Source organism: Falco biarmicus, chromosome 1, assembly GCF_023638135.1.
Source record: "Falco biarmicus isolate bFalBia1 chromosome 1, bFalBia1.pri, whole genome shotgun sequence".
Classification (NCBI taxonomy): domain Eukaryota; kingdom Metazoa; phylum Chordata; class Aves; order Falconiformes; family Falconidae; genus Falco; species Falco biarmicus.
In genome coordinates, this window is record NC_079288.1 from 60,114,300 (window position 1) to 60,126,455 (window position 12,156).

The 12,156-nt window shown below is 58.4% G+C and overlaps 1 protein-coding gene across 1 annotated transcript; it reads right to left on the bottom strand.

The window, feature by feature from the left end:
• Positions 1–3,159: 3,159 nt before the first annotated feature.
• On the bottom strand, positions 3,160–7,345 carry PITX2 (paired like homeodomain 2). Its single transcript, XM_056326857.1, has 3 exons — positions 7,117–7,345; positions 6,114–6,319; positions 3,160–4,437 (listed from the first exon to the last, which is right to left on the bottom strand). The coding sequence occupies exons 1-3, from the start codon at positions 7,343–7,345 to the stop codon at positions 3,874–3,876; spliced, it is 999 nt and encodes a 332-aa protein (XP_056182832.1). The 3' UTR covers positions 3,160–3,873.
• Positions 7,346–12,156: the final 4,811 nt, after the last annotated feature.

Here is a 12,156-nt window from a genome sequence, read left to right on the forward strand (position 1 = left end):
AACCGGGGTGCGGGACCCCCCACCCCACTTGCACACCCCCCGCAGCCCCCTCCGGGCCCGCAGCGCTGGACGCCCGGCCGGTGGTGGCCGAGGACCTGCCCGAGCGCGGCGACACGGCGCTCTGAAACCAGCTTCCCCGGGCTCAGACGGCAACTGTTTTCCCAAGGAAATTATTTCCCTCCAAAAACGCTAAGGAATCTTGTAAGGGGGGAAAAGAAAGCTGGTTTATTTTAGAGGTAGAAGCGAATGCACAGGTACGTAAAGATCGGTGTTTAGCTGTTTTAGGAAAGGCATGCACGGCGGGGCGCACACGTACACAAAAGCAATGCGAAGGGAGGACAGCGGGCAAAGCACAGAGCACCCCAAAGGAGACACACCGGGATCACGGCTCATCCCGGCCTTTGCCAGGCGCCCCAGCCCGGTGCCAGGGCCTGCGCACGCCGCCGCGCTCAAAGTGCGGGGAGGCTCCGTCCGATAACAAAAGAGCGGAGCCGCGCCGGGACGGGGGCCGGTGGGGAGGGGGCACCCCGGGCCGCCCGCGGACCCGCGCCCCGGGCTGCGCGGGCCGGGGCCGGCGGGGTTGGGGCTGGGGCTGTGGATTGGGATGTGGATTGGGATGTGGATTGGGAAGCAGACGGCGCTGCCCGCTCGCACGCCCGGCGCGGGGGGCCGCGCAGCAGGCGGCCCGGAGCGGCCTTCCCGAGGCCCGGGGGGGGCCCGGGGGGATGCGAGCCCGTTGTTTAACCTCTCTCCCCACGGCTTCGCCAAATAGATATTTTGCGAATTCCCCATTTCGTTGTGGCTTCCCACCCCCCACCCCTCCACAGCCTCCATTGTTCCAGGTTCACACTGCCACCGCCGATAAGGGGAAGGAAAGCCCCCGGGAAAAAAGAAAAGGGAAAAAAGAAAAAACGCGATCCAAGATTTTGATTTACGACCTAATCAAAACATTATATCTTTGGTCAAGTGGCGCAGAAAAATGATGACCCTCAAGGCTTCAGCTAGGGGGAGAAAGAGAAATTCAGATTACCCTCGGAGTGATTTATGTCCTCTGTGAGCGGTCACGTTGATTTTTCATCGTTTGAGCCATTACACAGTAGACTGGAAAACTCTGATCCAGTATTTTTTTTGGTCCGGAAACGGTATATATTATTCTTCTAAGCATATATGCCTATACTAAATAATACATATATATTCTTTTTGCACGCACACATACTCTAAATATATACACGGATTTTTTTTAATATATATATGTATATATGAGAGGACTATAAATAACAAATGCCACCGAGAAGAAACGAGAGCCGAAAAGAGCGTGTAAAATACCGTGCGGACACCGGGAGCGCCCCGCTCGCCGGTTTCCAAGCCCGTCCCGCCGAGGGCGTTCGGGCAGAAACGCGCCCGCGTCTCCCCAGCTCCCCCGGCCTCCGAGGGGGCTCCCCCGACCCCCGAGGGGGGCTCCCGGGCCGCCAGCCCCGCGCTGGCGTTGCCCCCAGACCCTCCGCCCGTAGCCCAGCGAGGAGGAGGAGGAGGAGAAGGAGAAGGAAGGGGACATTTTTGGAAGCCCCTGGCACTCACCCGGGTGAGGTGTTGACACGGTGCGGAAAAGCCGAGGGGAGCGGCGTTGGGTTGGGGCGGCGGCGAGGCCGGGTACGCGGAAGGGATGGGGGGGTGGGGGGGGGGGGGCGCCCGCCTCCCCCCCGCCCCAAGTACGGAGGCTCTCTCGCTCCACCGACCCCCCGGCAACAACACACAGAAAAAGAAAACAAAAAAACAGGTAACAAAAAAAAAAGGTAAAAGGAAACAGAAAATAAAAATTAGATGAGGGAAAAAAATTAAAAGGGGAGGGGGGGAGTGAGGTGCTAAGGTCTGCCCCACGCTGCAAATGGGAACACGGGTGGGACCTCGCTTTCGGGCGGGGGAAGCGTTTTCCCCCTAGGAAGGCGCAGGGCGCTGACTTCTCCCCTCTCCCCTCTGCTGCTCTCCCCGTCTCACCGCTGCGGGGGGACACGGGACGGGACCCCCCCGGGACGGGACCCCCCCTCCGCGGTGCCTGCCCGCCCGCCGAGGGAACGCGCTCGCGGATCCCTCGCCCACCCCCGGCTCTCCCGGCGGCTCCTCCTGACCTCCCAAAAGCGCGCAAGGAGCGCGCAGAGGCCGCGCAAGGGGCAAGCTCGCTCCCGCCGCGGTGAGTGTCGTCCCTGCCGTTCCCTGCGCACCTCTCCCGTTTACGCGCCGGCGGAATTTCTCCGCATTCGATATTCCCGCCGAGTCCTGCCGCCTCCCCCCCCCCGCCCCCCGCCCGCCCCTCCTTGCCCGCCCGGGGTGTGAGCCGATGGGAGGGCCGAGCAGCAATTCATCTTGATTTGTTTCAATTGTCCGGCGACGGCAAAGTTATAATCCTGTATAATTTCACGAACAAGCAGGTTGAGAATGAATGGGTCGATATTATTTAAAACAAAACACACGAGAGCACGACCTTTCCCTTCAACGACGTGTTGCAGCACGGAGTCACAGGAAACTCGGGGCTAACCTCTGAACCCCGCGCTCCGCGGGGCTGCGGGCACTTGGGCTGCTCTTTGTTTCCCTTCATGTCTGAAAGGGGGATTTGGAAATAGAAATGTAATATTACATGAAGGACCTCCCGGCTGAAGGGAGGTAAGCGCGGGGGGCGGCAAAGGGGACAGAGTTTTTTGAACAGGAGCAGTTTGTTTGCAAACTGGCTTTTCTTGTCGGTTTTTTTTTTTTTTCCCCCACCCCTTCTTCTTTAATGTAATAAAAGCTTCCTTCACAGCGGGAGAAATTTATGCTCGAGATACAGCAACTTTGTGGCTGGTAGTTCTCGAGGCCAACGATGTCAAATAATCCATATTTCCTCGGGGCTGCGGTAGGAATACAGGGATCCTGCTGCACGGAAGGCAGCGTGTCCAAGCCCCGCGTTTCTCTAGAATACAAAGTTAGCGCGAGGGATTTTTTTTTTTTTTTTTTTACGTGGAAAAAAAAAAAGCGCCAGCATTTATTTGTATTGCAATAAAAAGTACTGCCCTGTGTTTCCAGAGAACGAGATCCAGTGTCAACGATCAGTCAATCACTGCAGACCGCTGCGCAGCTTGGCTCAGTAAATAAAAATCCAGACAAAACTGTATGCTGTATATTTTACTCCCATGAAATAAAACACATTTTTTTCATGTTTGCTGAAAAGTAAAACAATAATATTGTACGAAATGTTATACACAGGGCATGTTTTACATTGCAATATCAGAAACATCATTGCATCCACCAGAGGTACTATTCTAAAACTGATATTCACACAAATTATTTTTCAATAATTATATGTTAGAAACATACAGTGTTGCATTTAGTATATACATTCCCTTGCTCGCAAGCGAAAAAATCCTAATCGCTTCTGTGTAACATGCTTTATTTTAAAGCCTAACCTTTTAAAAACACTGTTGTGATATTACTAACAACTGCTTTTATAAAATTAATTTGACATTTCGATATATATACATCCTTTCAGTCATTTTTATGTCAACAATGCTAAACTTAAAAAATAACAAGCTTATAGTAACATTAAAATGTCATATCATATCCAGTCAAACATTTGTCCATATATATATATATATGTCCTTGTAACTGTTGAAATACTCTTAGTGAAAGAAAGATCTCAGAATCTGTAGGAGGTCCTTTGAAAACAAAGGAACTATCTTATTTCAGTGGTTTCCTCTTTTTTTCCCCCCCCCCCCTTGCCCCCCCCCCCCCGATTTTTCTTCCTTTCTCTGTCTCTCTAGTGCCTATTACTTTCTAGTGTAATTCTCAGTCTCTGTGGGAAATGGGGAGGGATTCCCATGCAGTGTTTCCTACTTGGGTGTCTCACACGGGTCTGTCCACCGCGTACTGGCAAGCGCTCAGGTTGGAAGCGGGGTTCTGCACACTGGCATAGCCAAAACTGGAGTGCTGCTTGGCTTTAAGTCTCAGACTCGCCAAGCTCGAGTTACATGTGTCCCTATAAACATATGGAGGTGTTGGAGGAGCATAAGGACAGGCTGGCGTTGGCACTGCAGAATTCAGGGAGGGATTGCTCAAGTTGTTCAAGTTATTCAGGCTGTTGAGGCTGGAGCCGGGGACCCCAGTGACTGCAGAGGGTACCATGCTTGAAGACATACTCATGGAGGAGATGGAGTTTGGAGGGGAGAACATGCTCTGAGAAGACAGAGGGTTGACATTCATGGAGTTGAAGAAAGGAAAGCTTTTGGTGGAGAGGGAAGCGGAGGTCAGGCCCTTGGCTGCCCAGTTGTTGTACGAGTAGCCGGGGTACATGTCATCGTAGGGCTGCATAAGGCCGTTAAACTGTGGACCAAAGCCGTTTTTGCAAAGCTCGGCTTGCTGATTCCTTTCTCTCTTTCTCCATTTGGCTCTGCGGTTCTTGAACCAAACCTTTGGAAATGGGGGGAGAGGGTGGGAGGGAGATGCGAGAGGAGAGTTAGTCAGGAACCACCACCGCTGTAGCCCTTCGCAAGCTCTAGGAGTAACAGCCGAGTATGTCCGTATAGAGATATATATATAGAATGTGTACACACAGATATATATACACACATACAGGTTTGCCTCCCCTCCTCCGCAGAGCCCTGCGCTGGGCCGGGGCAGCGACATGCCGCCGGGGCCACCGAGCATCCCCCGGGCCCCGGTGACACCGGGCTTTCGCAAGGCAGATCCATGCCCGCCCCCCCCCCCCCCCCCCGCCCTCCCCCCATAATTTTGCGATGCTTAATTCGCGCCACGGAGGCCAACCCTTTCTTGTCTTCCCCCCCCCCCCCCCCCCCCTCGTTTCTCTTCCACTTCCCGGCTTATTCCGCACTGGAGCCATCCAGGGGAAATACAAAAGTGCAAAAGCGAGGGCAAAACGCCTGGAAACCCGCGGAATTTTAAGGCGATGTTTCCTATTACGGGGAAGGAGGGGGAAGCCAGCAACTAATAAATCCTTGCTTCAGTTTGTTAATGCTACAAGTTTCTCCTGCGCGAAAGCTTCCAGAGGCCAAAATCACTTTCTAAACAAACTTGTTCCACTGCTCTTTGGCGAAAAAAAAAAAATTAAAAAGAAAAAAAAAAAAGAAGGGGGGGAGCACATCGCCGTTTAACAACGTGCTAAATGAGCTCTAAGGGACCCTCCCCGCAGACAATGGGAAAACGTGCCCTCTCCCAATCCACATCTGGGCGTCTGACCCGTCGAGCAGCCGCCAGCAGCGGCCTCACCGTGTGTATTGGAGCCCCCCCCGGCCCAGGCAGGCAGGGGCCGCCCAGGCACCACGGGGACGGGCCTCATCTGGTGACACCGCGCCGCCCGAAACCGACCCCCCCACACCCCCGCAGAAGCCGCCCCGCGACCGACACGGCTCCGTGCTCCGGGCCCCCTCTCCGCACCCCGCCGGCCTCGCTCGCAGCTGCCCCCCGCTCTGTCTCGCTTTCCTGAGAGACCGCGGGGAGGGAGTTCAGGTGGGATTTTCAAACATCGGGGGGTTCGGCCCGCTCGGGGGCTTTTTAGGGGGAGTGGTGGGTTTTTTTTGTTTTTACCCCTCAGCGCGGCGTTTGCGCGCCAGCAGGATCCGGCCTCGGTATCTGCCGCGCAGTGATGGTCCCATAAATCTCAGAGGGGGGAAAGGGTGGAGAGAGACGCTCGTCGAATTGTGAAACCAAAAGAAAGGAAAATGCAAGGAAGGGCACGTCGGGAGCGCCTCGGAGTGAAGCAAAAGCCCTTGTGTATTTTACATCTTTTTCTCATTAGAGGCAGCGCAGGTTGCAGCCTGTTCCAAGTTGCTTTCTTGGCTAATGTTTTCATTAGCGTTTCGATCAAAAGGAGCAGGACGCATTGCACGGTGAGGGCGAAACGTGCAGCAAACCATATTCCGGAGAGAGAGAGGTCCCAATCTGTCTCGCTTTGACAGAAATGTCCTGCTCTACCCTGCTTTTGTGCAAAGGCTCTGAAGTTTACATACAAACCGAAATCGAAAGCAGCTGCAAACATTTCAGCCCTCCTCCCCTCCCCCTCCGCACACCCACCCCCCACCCCCCGCGACCCCCGCTGCTCAGAGCAGGGGTGTCGTGTCGGGACTTACCCTAACCCTGGCCTCGGTGAGGTTGGTCCAGACGGCGATCTCCTCCCGGGTGGACATGTCCGGATAGCGATTCCGCTGGAAGGTGGCCTCCAGCTCCTGCAGCTGCTGGCTGGTGAAGTGAGTTCGCTGCCGCCGCTGCCTCTTCTTCTTGGAGGGGTCCTCGGGCCCCGCATCCTCATTCTTGCTCTGCTGGCTCTTATCTTTCTCTGTAAGGGGGAGGGGGGCGGGGGGGGGGGGAACAAAAAACAAGAAGGCGGAAAACGAGGGTGCCTCAGCCTCCGAAGCCTCTTCTCCAGCGGCCGGGGAAGGGCTTGTCCCCGGCGCTGCCGAGCCCCGCAGACAGCCCCGGACGCGGCTCGGCGGGGTAATGATTAACCCGCGCCGCCTCCCGCCGCCGCGGCCCCTCCGCGCCCCGCGGGCGGCTCCTCCCGACGGGTCAGCCACCGCCACGGAGCCGCCTCTCGCCTGTCTGTATGGAATTTTTCGCCTATGGATATCTGCGAGCTTTTCACCTACCTGTATCCATATTATTCCCCCATCTGTATACGTGCAATCCGCATTACTTCCCTATCTATACCCATATTATTCGCCTGCCTGTATCGTGCTGTTCCTCTGCTAGTATCAGCATTATTCGCCCATCTGTACCCACATCGTTCGCCTACCTACATCCGTATTATTTGTCCGTCTATACCCGTATGACTCGCCGATTTGTATCTACATTATTTGTCCGTGTCCGTGCTATTCACCCGTCTGTATCCATACAACTGGTCCACCGGTGTACATGCTATTCGCCTACGCTTACACATGTCGTTATCTCCCTGTACGCCGGCACACAGACACCGCACGCAAAAAACCCACGCACGAAACGTGCCCCGGATGGGGCGCGGGGCGCTCCCGGGCAGAGAGGGGCGGCGGCGGCGCATCGCGGGCCGCGGGGTGCCGGCCGGCCCGGGGCAGGTCAGCGGGGTGCCCGGGGGGGTCCCTGCCGCTCGCCCCCTCTTACCTGCTGCCTCGGGGCTGGAGGTGTCGGAGATGGTGTGCACCTCCAGCCGGTGCTTGGCGGACTCCAGGGAGGAGCGCGCCTGCCCCGGCGCCAGCGCCGTCGCCATAGCCAGCGCGGGCTGGTGGTGGTGGCAAGATGATGAAGAAGAGGAAGAGGAAGGTGAGGAGGAGCACAGCTTATTCCCGGCTCCCAGGCGCTCCAGGCTTAACGGGTCCTTCATGCAGTTCATCGGCAAAAGGACGCCAAAGTCTACGTGCGCGCCTGGGGGGTCGATAGGAGAAGGTGTGCGTGTGTCTGTAGGTGTCGGTACGTGTAGGAGGGTCGGCGCGACGCCCCCTCCGGAGCAGCCCCGCGGCAGCGGGGGGTCAGGGCTGCTAGGCGGGGAGCCGCGGCGGGGCGGGCGGCGCTCGGCTAGCGCCGGGGCGGCACGGCGAGCCCAGAAGCCCCCGCCGCCCGGGGGGGCGCGGCGGCGACAGGCGAGCGGGCGAGTCCGGTCCTGCAAAAGCCGTCACAACGACACGGCTGCTCCCCGGCCGGCGGCCCCCGGCCCGCCGCGGGGCTCCGCGGGGCGGGGGCGGCGAGGCGCGGCGGCGCTCCGCGGGGCGCTCCTCTCCGCTGCCCGCGCATGGACCCGCGCCGCGCCGCGGCCGGCCCCGCACCGCATCAGCTCAGCCGCTTCCCTCTTGGCCTGACATCTTAAACCGCCGGCGGCCTTCCCCGCGCTGGACGTCACCCGCCCCGCCCCGCCCCGCCCCCGCCCCGCCCCTCCACCGCCCGCCGCGCCCCGCCCCGCCCCGCCCCCCGCGCTCGCCAGGCGGCGGGCGCCCACCCCCCCAAACCTGGCGTTTTCAGCCCGATTTGCCCCGCGGTGGTACCCGCGCCCGGGGAGCCCGGCCTCCGCCGGCCGGCCCACAGGGCGCCCCGTCGGGGCGGCTCCGGGCACGCCCGCCCCGCTCCGCGCCCCTCCGCACTCGCGGAGCCGCGGGGGTGAGAAGCGGGAAGCTCGGCGCTGACAGAGGGGCGGCCGCAAGGAGGAAGGAAGCGGGGAAGCCCCAGGCCCCATTCCCTCGTTATGAAAGGGGCGGAAGACAAACGGGAGGGGGCTCGGGCCGGTGAGGCGACGGGTCTTTGGCTGGTGACAGCCATAGTAGCAGTAACAGCTGCAGCGACAACTCAACACGAAGGACAACAATAACCACCCCGCTGCGGCGCGGCGACGGGAAGCTTCCCATCGCACTCGGGGGAGGAAGGAAGAGCGTGTGCATCCCGGCCCCCGAGCGCCTGAATCCCCGCGCTCGCCAGCTGCCTGGTCTCCCTCCGCCCGCACTGACCGCTGAGAAAACGGGGCGAAAATTCCCTCGTTAGCACTGCCGTTCCCGTCCCCTCCTTGCAGCCGGGCTCCCACCAGCGAGCCGCTAAGGAGGCTCTTCCACCACGGCGTTACACCTCACTCGTGCAGTTACCCGCAGGGTCGTTCCCCCCTCTCGGCGGGGACCGTCCCGCTTCCCAGCGCGGCAGCCACAGCAGCCCCCGAACCCGCGCCCACGAGAACCGTTTGCGGCGGCTGGCCAAGCCCCGCACCGGGCCGGGCTCCGGCATACGCCCCCCTCACACACGACCTCCCGGGCGACCCCCCTCCGCGGTCTGGGGGGCGAGGGGGCAGGGCCTGACCCCTCGCTCCCGGGCCGCGGAGGGACGGGCTGCGCTGTGTCCCGGTCCCCGCCGCGGGCCCGCTGCTAGCGCGGGGCGAGGCTGCTGCGGGCCCGGGTCTCGCAGGAGGAGGGAGCAGCGGGGCTGTTTCCAGCGGGTCTAACGTGGGGGCAGGTTGCCCTCGCGTGTTGGTCAGGACCTCTCGGGACAGAGGAGCCTCCCCCTGAGCCCTGCCCCCCCGGGGGTTGCTGCCCTCTTACGAATGGGGAGCCCGAGGGAGCCCGGGCGTGGAAAAGGCAGGTTGCACCCCTGTCTCCAGTTGCTCTGCACGGGCATGGGCTTCGAAAAGTTACCGAAAGCTCCCCTTGATGTGGCCCTCCGCACCCACATCCCAGCGTCCAAACCCTTCTGTACCCCGTTGCTTCCCACCCACTGCCCCCCGCAAGGGTCCTTCTTAGCCGCTGATGCTCGTTCGAGGTGCATATCATCCCCTCGCAATCTTACTTGTCGCTAAATTATACATAATACTTTCGCAGCCTGTTAGTAAAGAAGGTTAAATTAATTTACATTCTGCTCATTATCTGGTGTTTAAATGACGTGTTTTTATCCCTGAGATTTGGCAAAGAATCTCTTTCCTCAGACCCCACAGCGTTTCGACAGAGACAATGCTCTTACATTTGTAGTGGATTTTAATCTGATAAGACTCTAATTTGCTTAAGTCTTTTAAATAGGGGGTTTAAAATTATTCTAGCCGTTTTCTTATTGAATTTCCTCTAATTCCCCCAAGATCATAAAGTATATGTGTAAAGTAAATATTTCCTCCCTTTGCACCGGCAGCAGATGACCTATAACTAAGTCAATATGAATCCAGCTCCATTCTGCACAATTTGTTTACCAATCATATCCTCGTTTCTTCTTAACCTCTCGCTACCTCCGTGGTCCTGCACCCAGAATTCCCGCCCCCCCCCCCCCCCCCGGCCTTTCCCCACGCCAGGACCGGGCCAGGGCTGCGGCCAGGGGGCTGCTCCGGCCCCGGCAGGCGGGCGCGGCCTCGGCCTCGCTGCAAGGGGCACCGGGAGGGGACGCTGCCCTTCTCCAGCCCCCAAGTCGGGGTTGCAACCAGCCTGCAAAACCCTGGGGAGGGGGAGGCGGAGGGAGAGGGGATACGGCGGTATTCCCCTCCCTTTTTTTTTTTTTCCAACAGGGCAATGCAGCCCTCTCGCAGTGAGCCCCCTCCCTCCTTTTCTTTTCTTTATTTGCGTTCATTTATTTTTAGTAGATTTGGAAGAAATGCTGGCTTCTTCCGCCGCGACTCGAAACGAAATGTCCCTCCCGGCTGCCCGGCTCTGAGCGGTTTTTACGCGCTAGATGCGCTTTCAGGGCGCAGGGCCGCTGCCCGGCCCGCCCCGTCCCTCTGTCCCGGGACACTCGCGGGGGCAGGCGGGTCCCCGCGCCCCCCAAGGAAGGGGGGAGGAGGAGCGGGGCCCAGCCTTCCCCGACGCCAGCCCCGCGTCCCCCAGCCCCGGTCGGGACAGACCCCCCGGCCGTCCCGGCGTCCCCAAAAGCGAGGCACAGCACCGGCCCGGGCCCCGGCAGCCCAAAGGGAGAGCGTGCCGGCACTTCCCTACGTGCCTTTGATTAAACCCCCCCCACCCCGGACAGGAGGGGAGCTGCCACGCAGCATTAGTTGTCATGGTGACCGTAAATCACGTAAATCCAAAAATACCCACCTATAATCTGAGATGAAGCTTTTATTTCCCGAGTGAAATAATATTTTAAAAGCTGTCAGCCAACCGAAAAACAACCTAATTGTAGTCACCCAAGTAATATATTAGCGGTAAAGGTTTCAATTAAAATGTCAAAAGTGTTTTTAATATTACTTTTTTTCTGCTGGAAGCTCCCGTCCCCCTTCAGGCTCGGGTCCTGACCGCGAAGCCACCCCGGCCGGCTCACCTGCGTACCGACTGTCCGCGCCTGCTGCGCGGGGTGCCACCCCCCCAAAACCACTTATTTGGAGGAATTCCTCCTTTCCCCTAAAACACCTATTTGGAGGAATTCCTCCTTTCCCCCTTCTCTCGGCGCTGCAGGGGTTGCCGGGGACGCGCCCCAGTGGGCTGGAGAGCATCCCGCCGGCTGCGAAAAACGGGGAACTGGGGCTGCTCCCCACCCCGCCCCACCTTCTCAATTTCCTTTTTAATTTCGGGGAAGGGGGTTGAGGTTTTGAGTTTTTTTCCGAGGGTGATTTTTGACCTCCCGCAGCTGGCGGCCCGGGATCCCCGGTACCGGCCCCGGTGCGGGAGGCGGGCGGGCCTGGAGCGGGGCCGGGGGCTGAGCTGTTCGGCCGCGGGTGCCGCGGGGGGGCGGCCAGACCTACTGCGGGTTATTTATTTTCCCACTTTTCCTTTATCTCCTTACGGGATCGTTGTTTCTAGGCGTAATACTCTCCTAAATGGATAAATTGGTTCTTATGTGGAGTCTCCAGCTAGTCCTGTTGTCTTTTACCTTTGGCTTGTTGTCTTTCGCCTATCTCGGATTACCGGGTATTCTCCTCGATGAAGAGCCATTAATTACCCATTCAGTCAATATTAGGAAGACTACAGAGCTTTTTACATAGGATTAAGAAGACATCAGATTGTTCCGTTAGTATATTCCTACTCACGAATAAGCTTTCGTTATACATTTAGTTTTCCCTGGAGTGAGGCTAACAACTGCTGCATATATTATTCTCAGACGACGAGGGGGGGTGCGTGGGGGGAGCGGAATTATATATCCGAAGCGCAATAAATAACTTTTAACTTGCGCTTGGCGGGGGCTGCAGGAGGGGCCGCGCAGCTTCCCCGGCGCCGCGCAGGGACAGCGCAGCGGCGGAGCGCCTCCGCCTCGGCCCGGGGAGACCCCGGCTCCGCCGCTCGGGTCACAACTGCGGGGACAAATTTGGCCACGTTGTGTGGCGGCGAGGGTGCCGCTGGGCTCTGCCTCCGGCCCCCCCCGCGGCGGCTCCGCCTCGGCTCCCCCGCGCCCGCTCCCTCCCGCGGGGGCGGAGGCTGCGCACCCACCTCGTCGCGGGGCTCAAAAAAAGGCACCGGGGACCTTTGCTTTGCACGCTGCCGTAGCTGCAGCTGACCTGAGCGGAAAGCTGAATCAGCGTCGGGTTTTTTGGTTTTGTTTTTGAAAGAGATGTTAAATTCCGGAATATTCAGACCAAACAGTATTTTTTTTTAAGAGTTGAAACAATCAATTTGCGATGCTGAACGGCGATGCAAGGCGGAATGTAATTTCAACGTTTTATGTTGGAGCCTGCTGTTTCAGCAATACCCAGATTATCGATTACAGGAAAGGATTCCTTAAGAGAATTCACAGAACTAACAAATTGTATAGATTATATATATA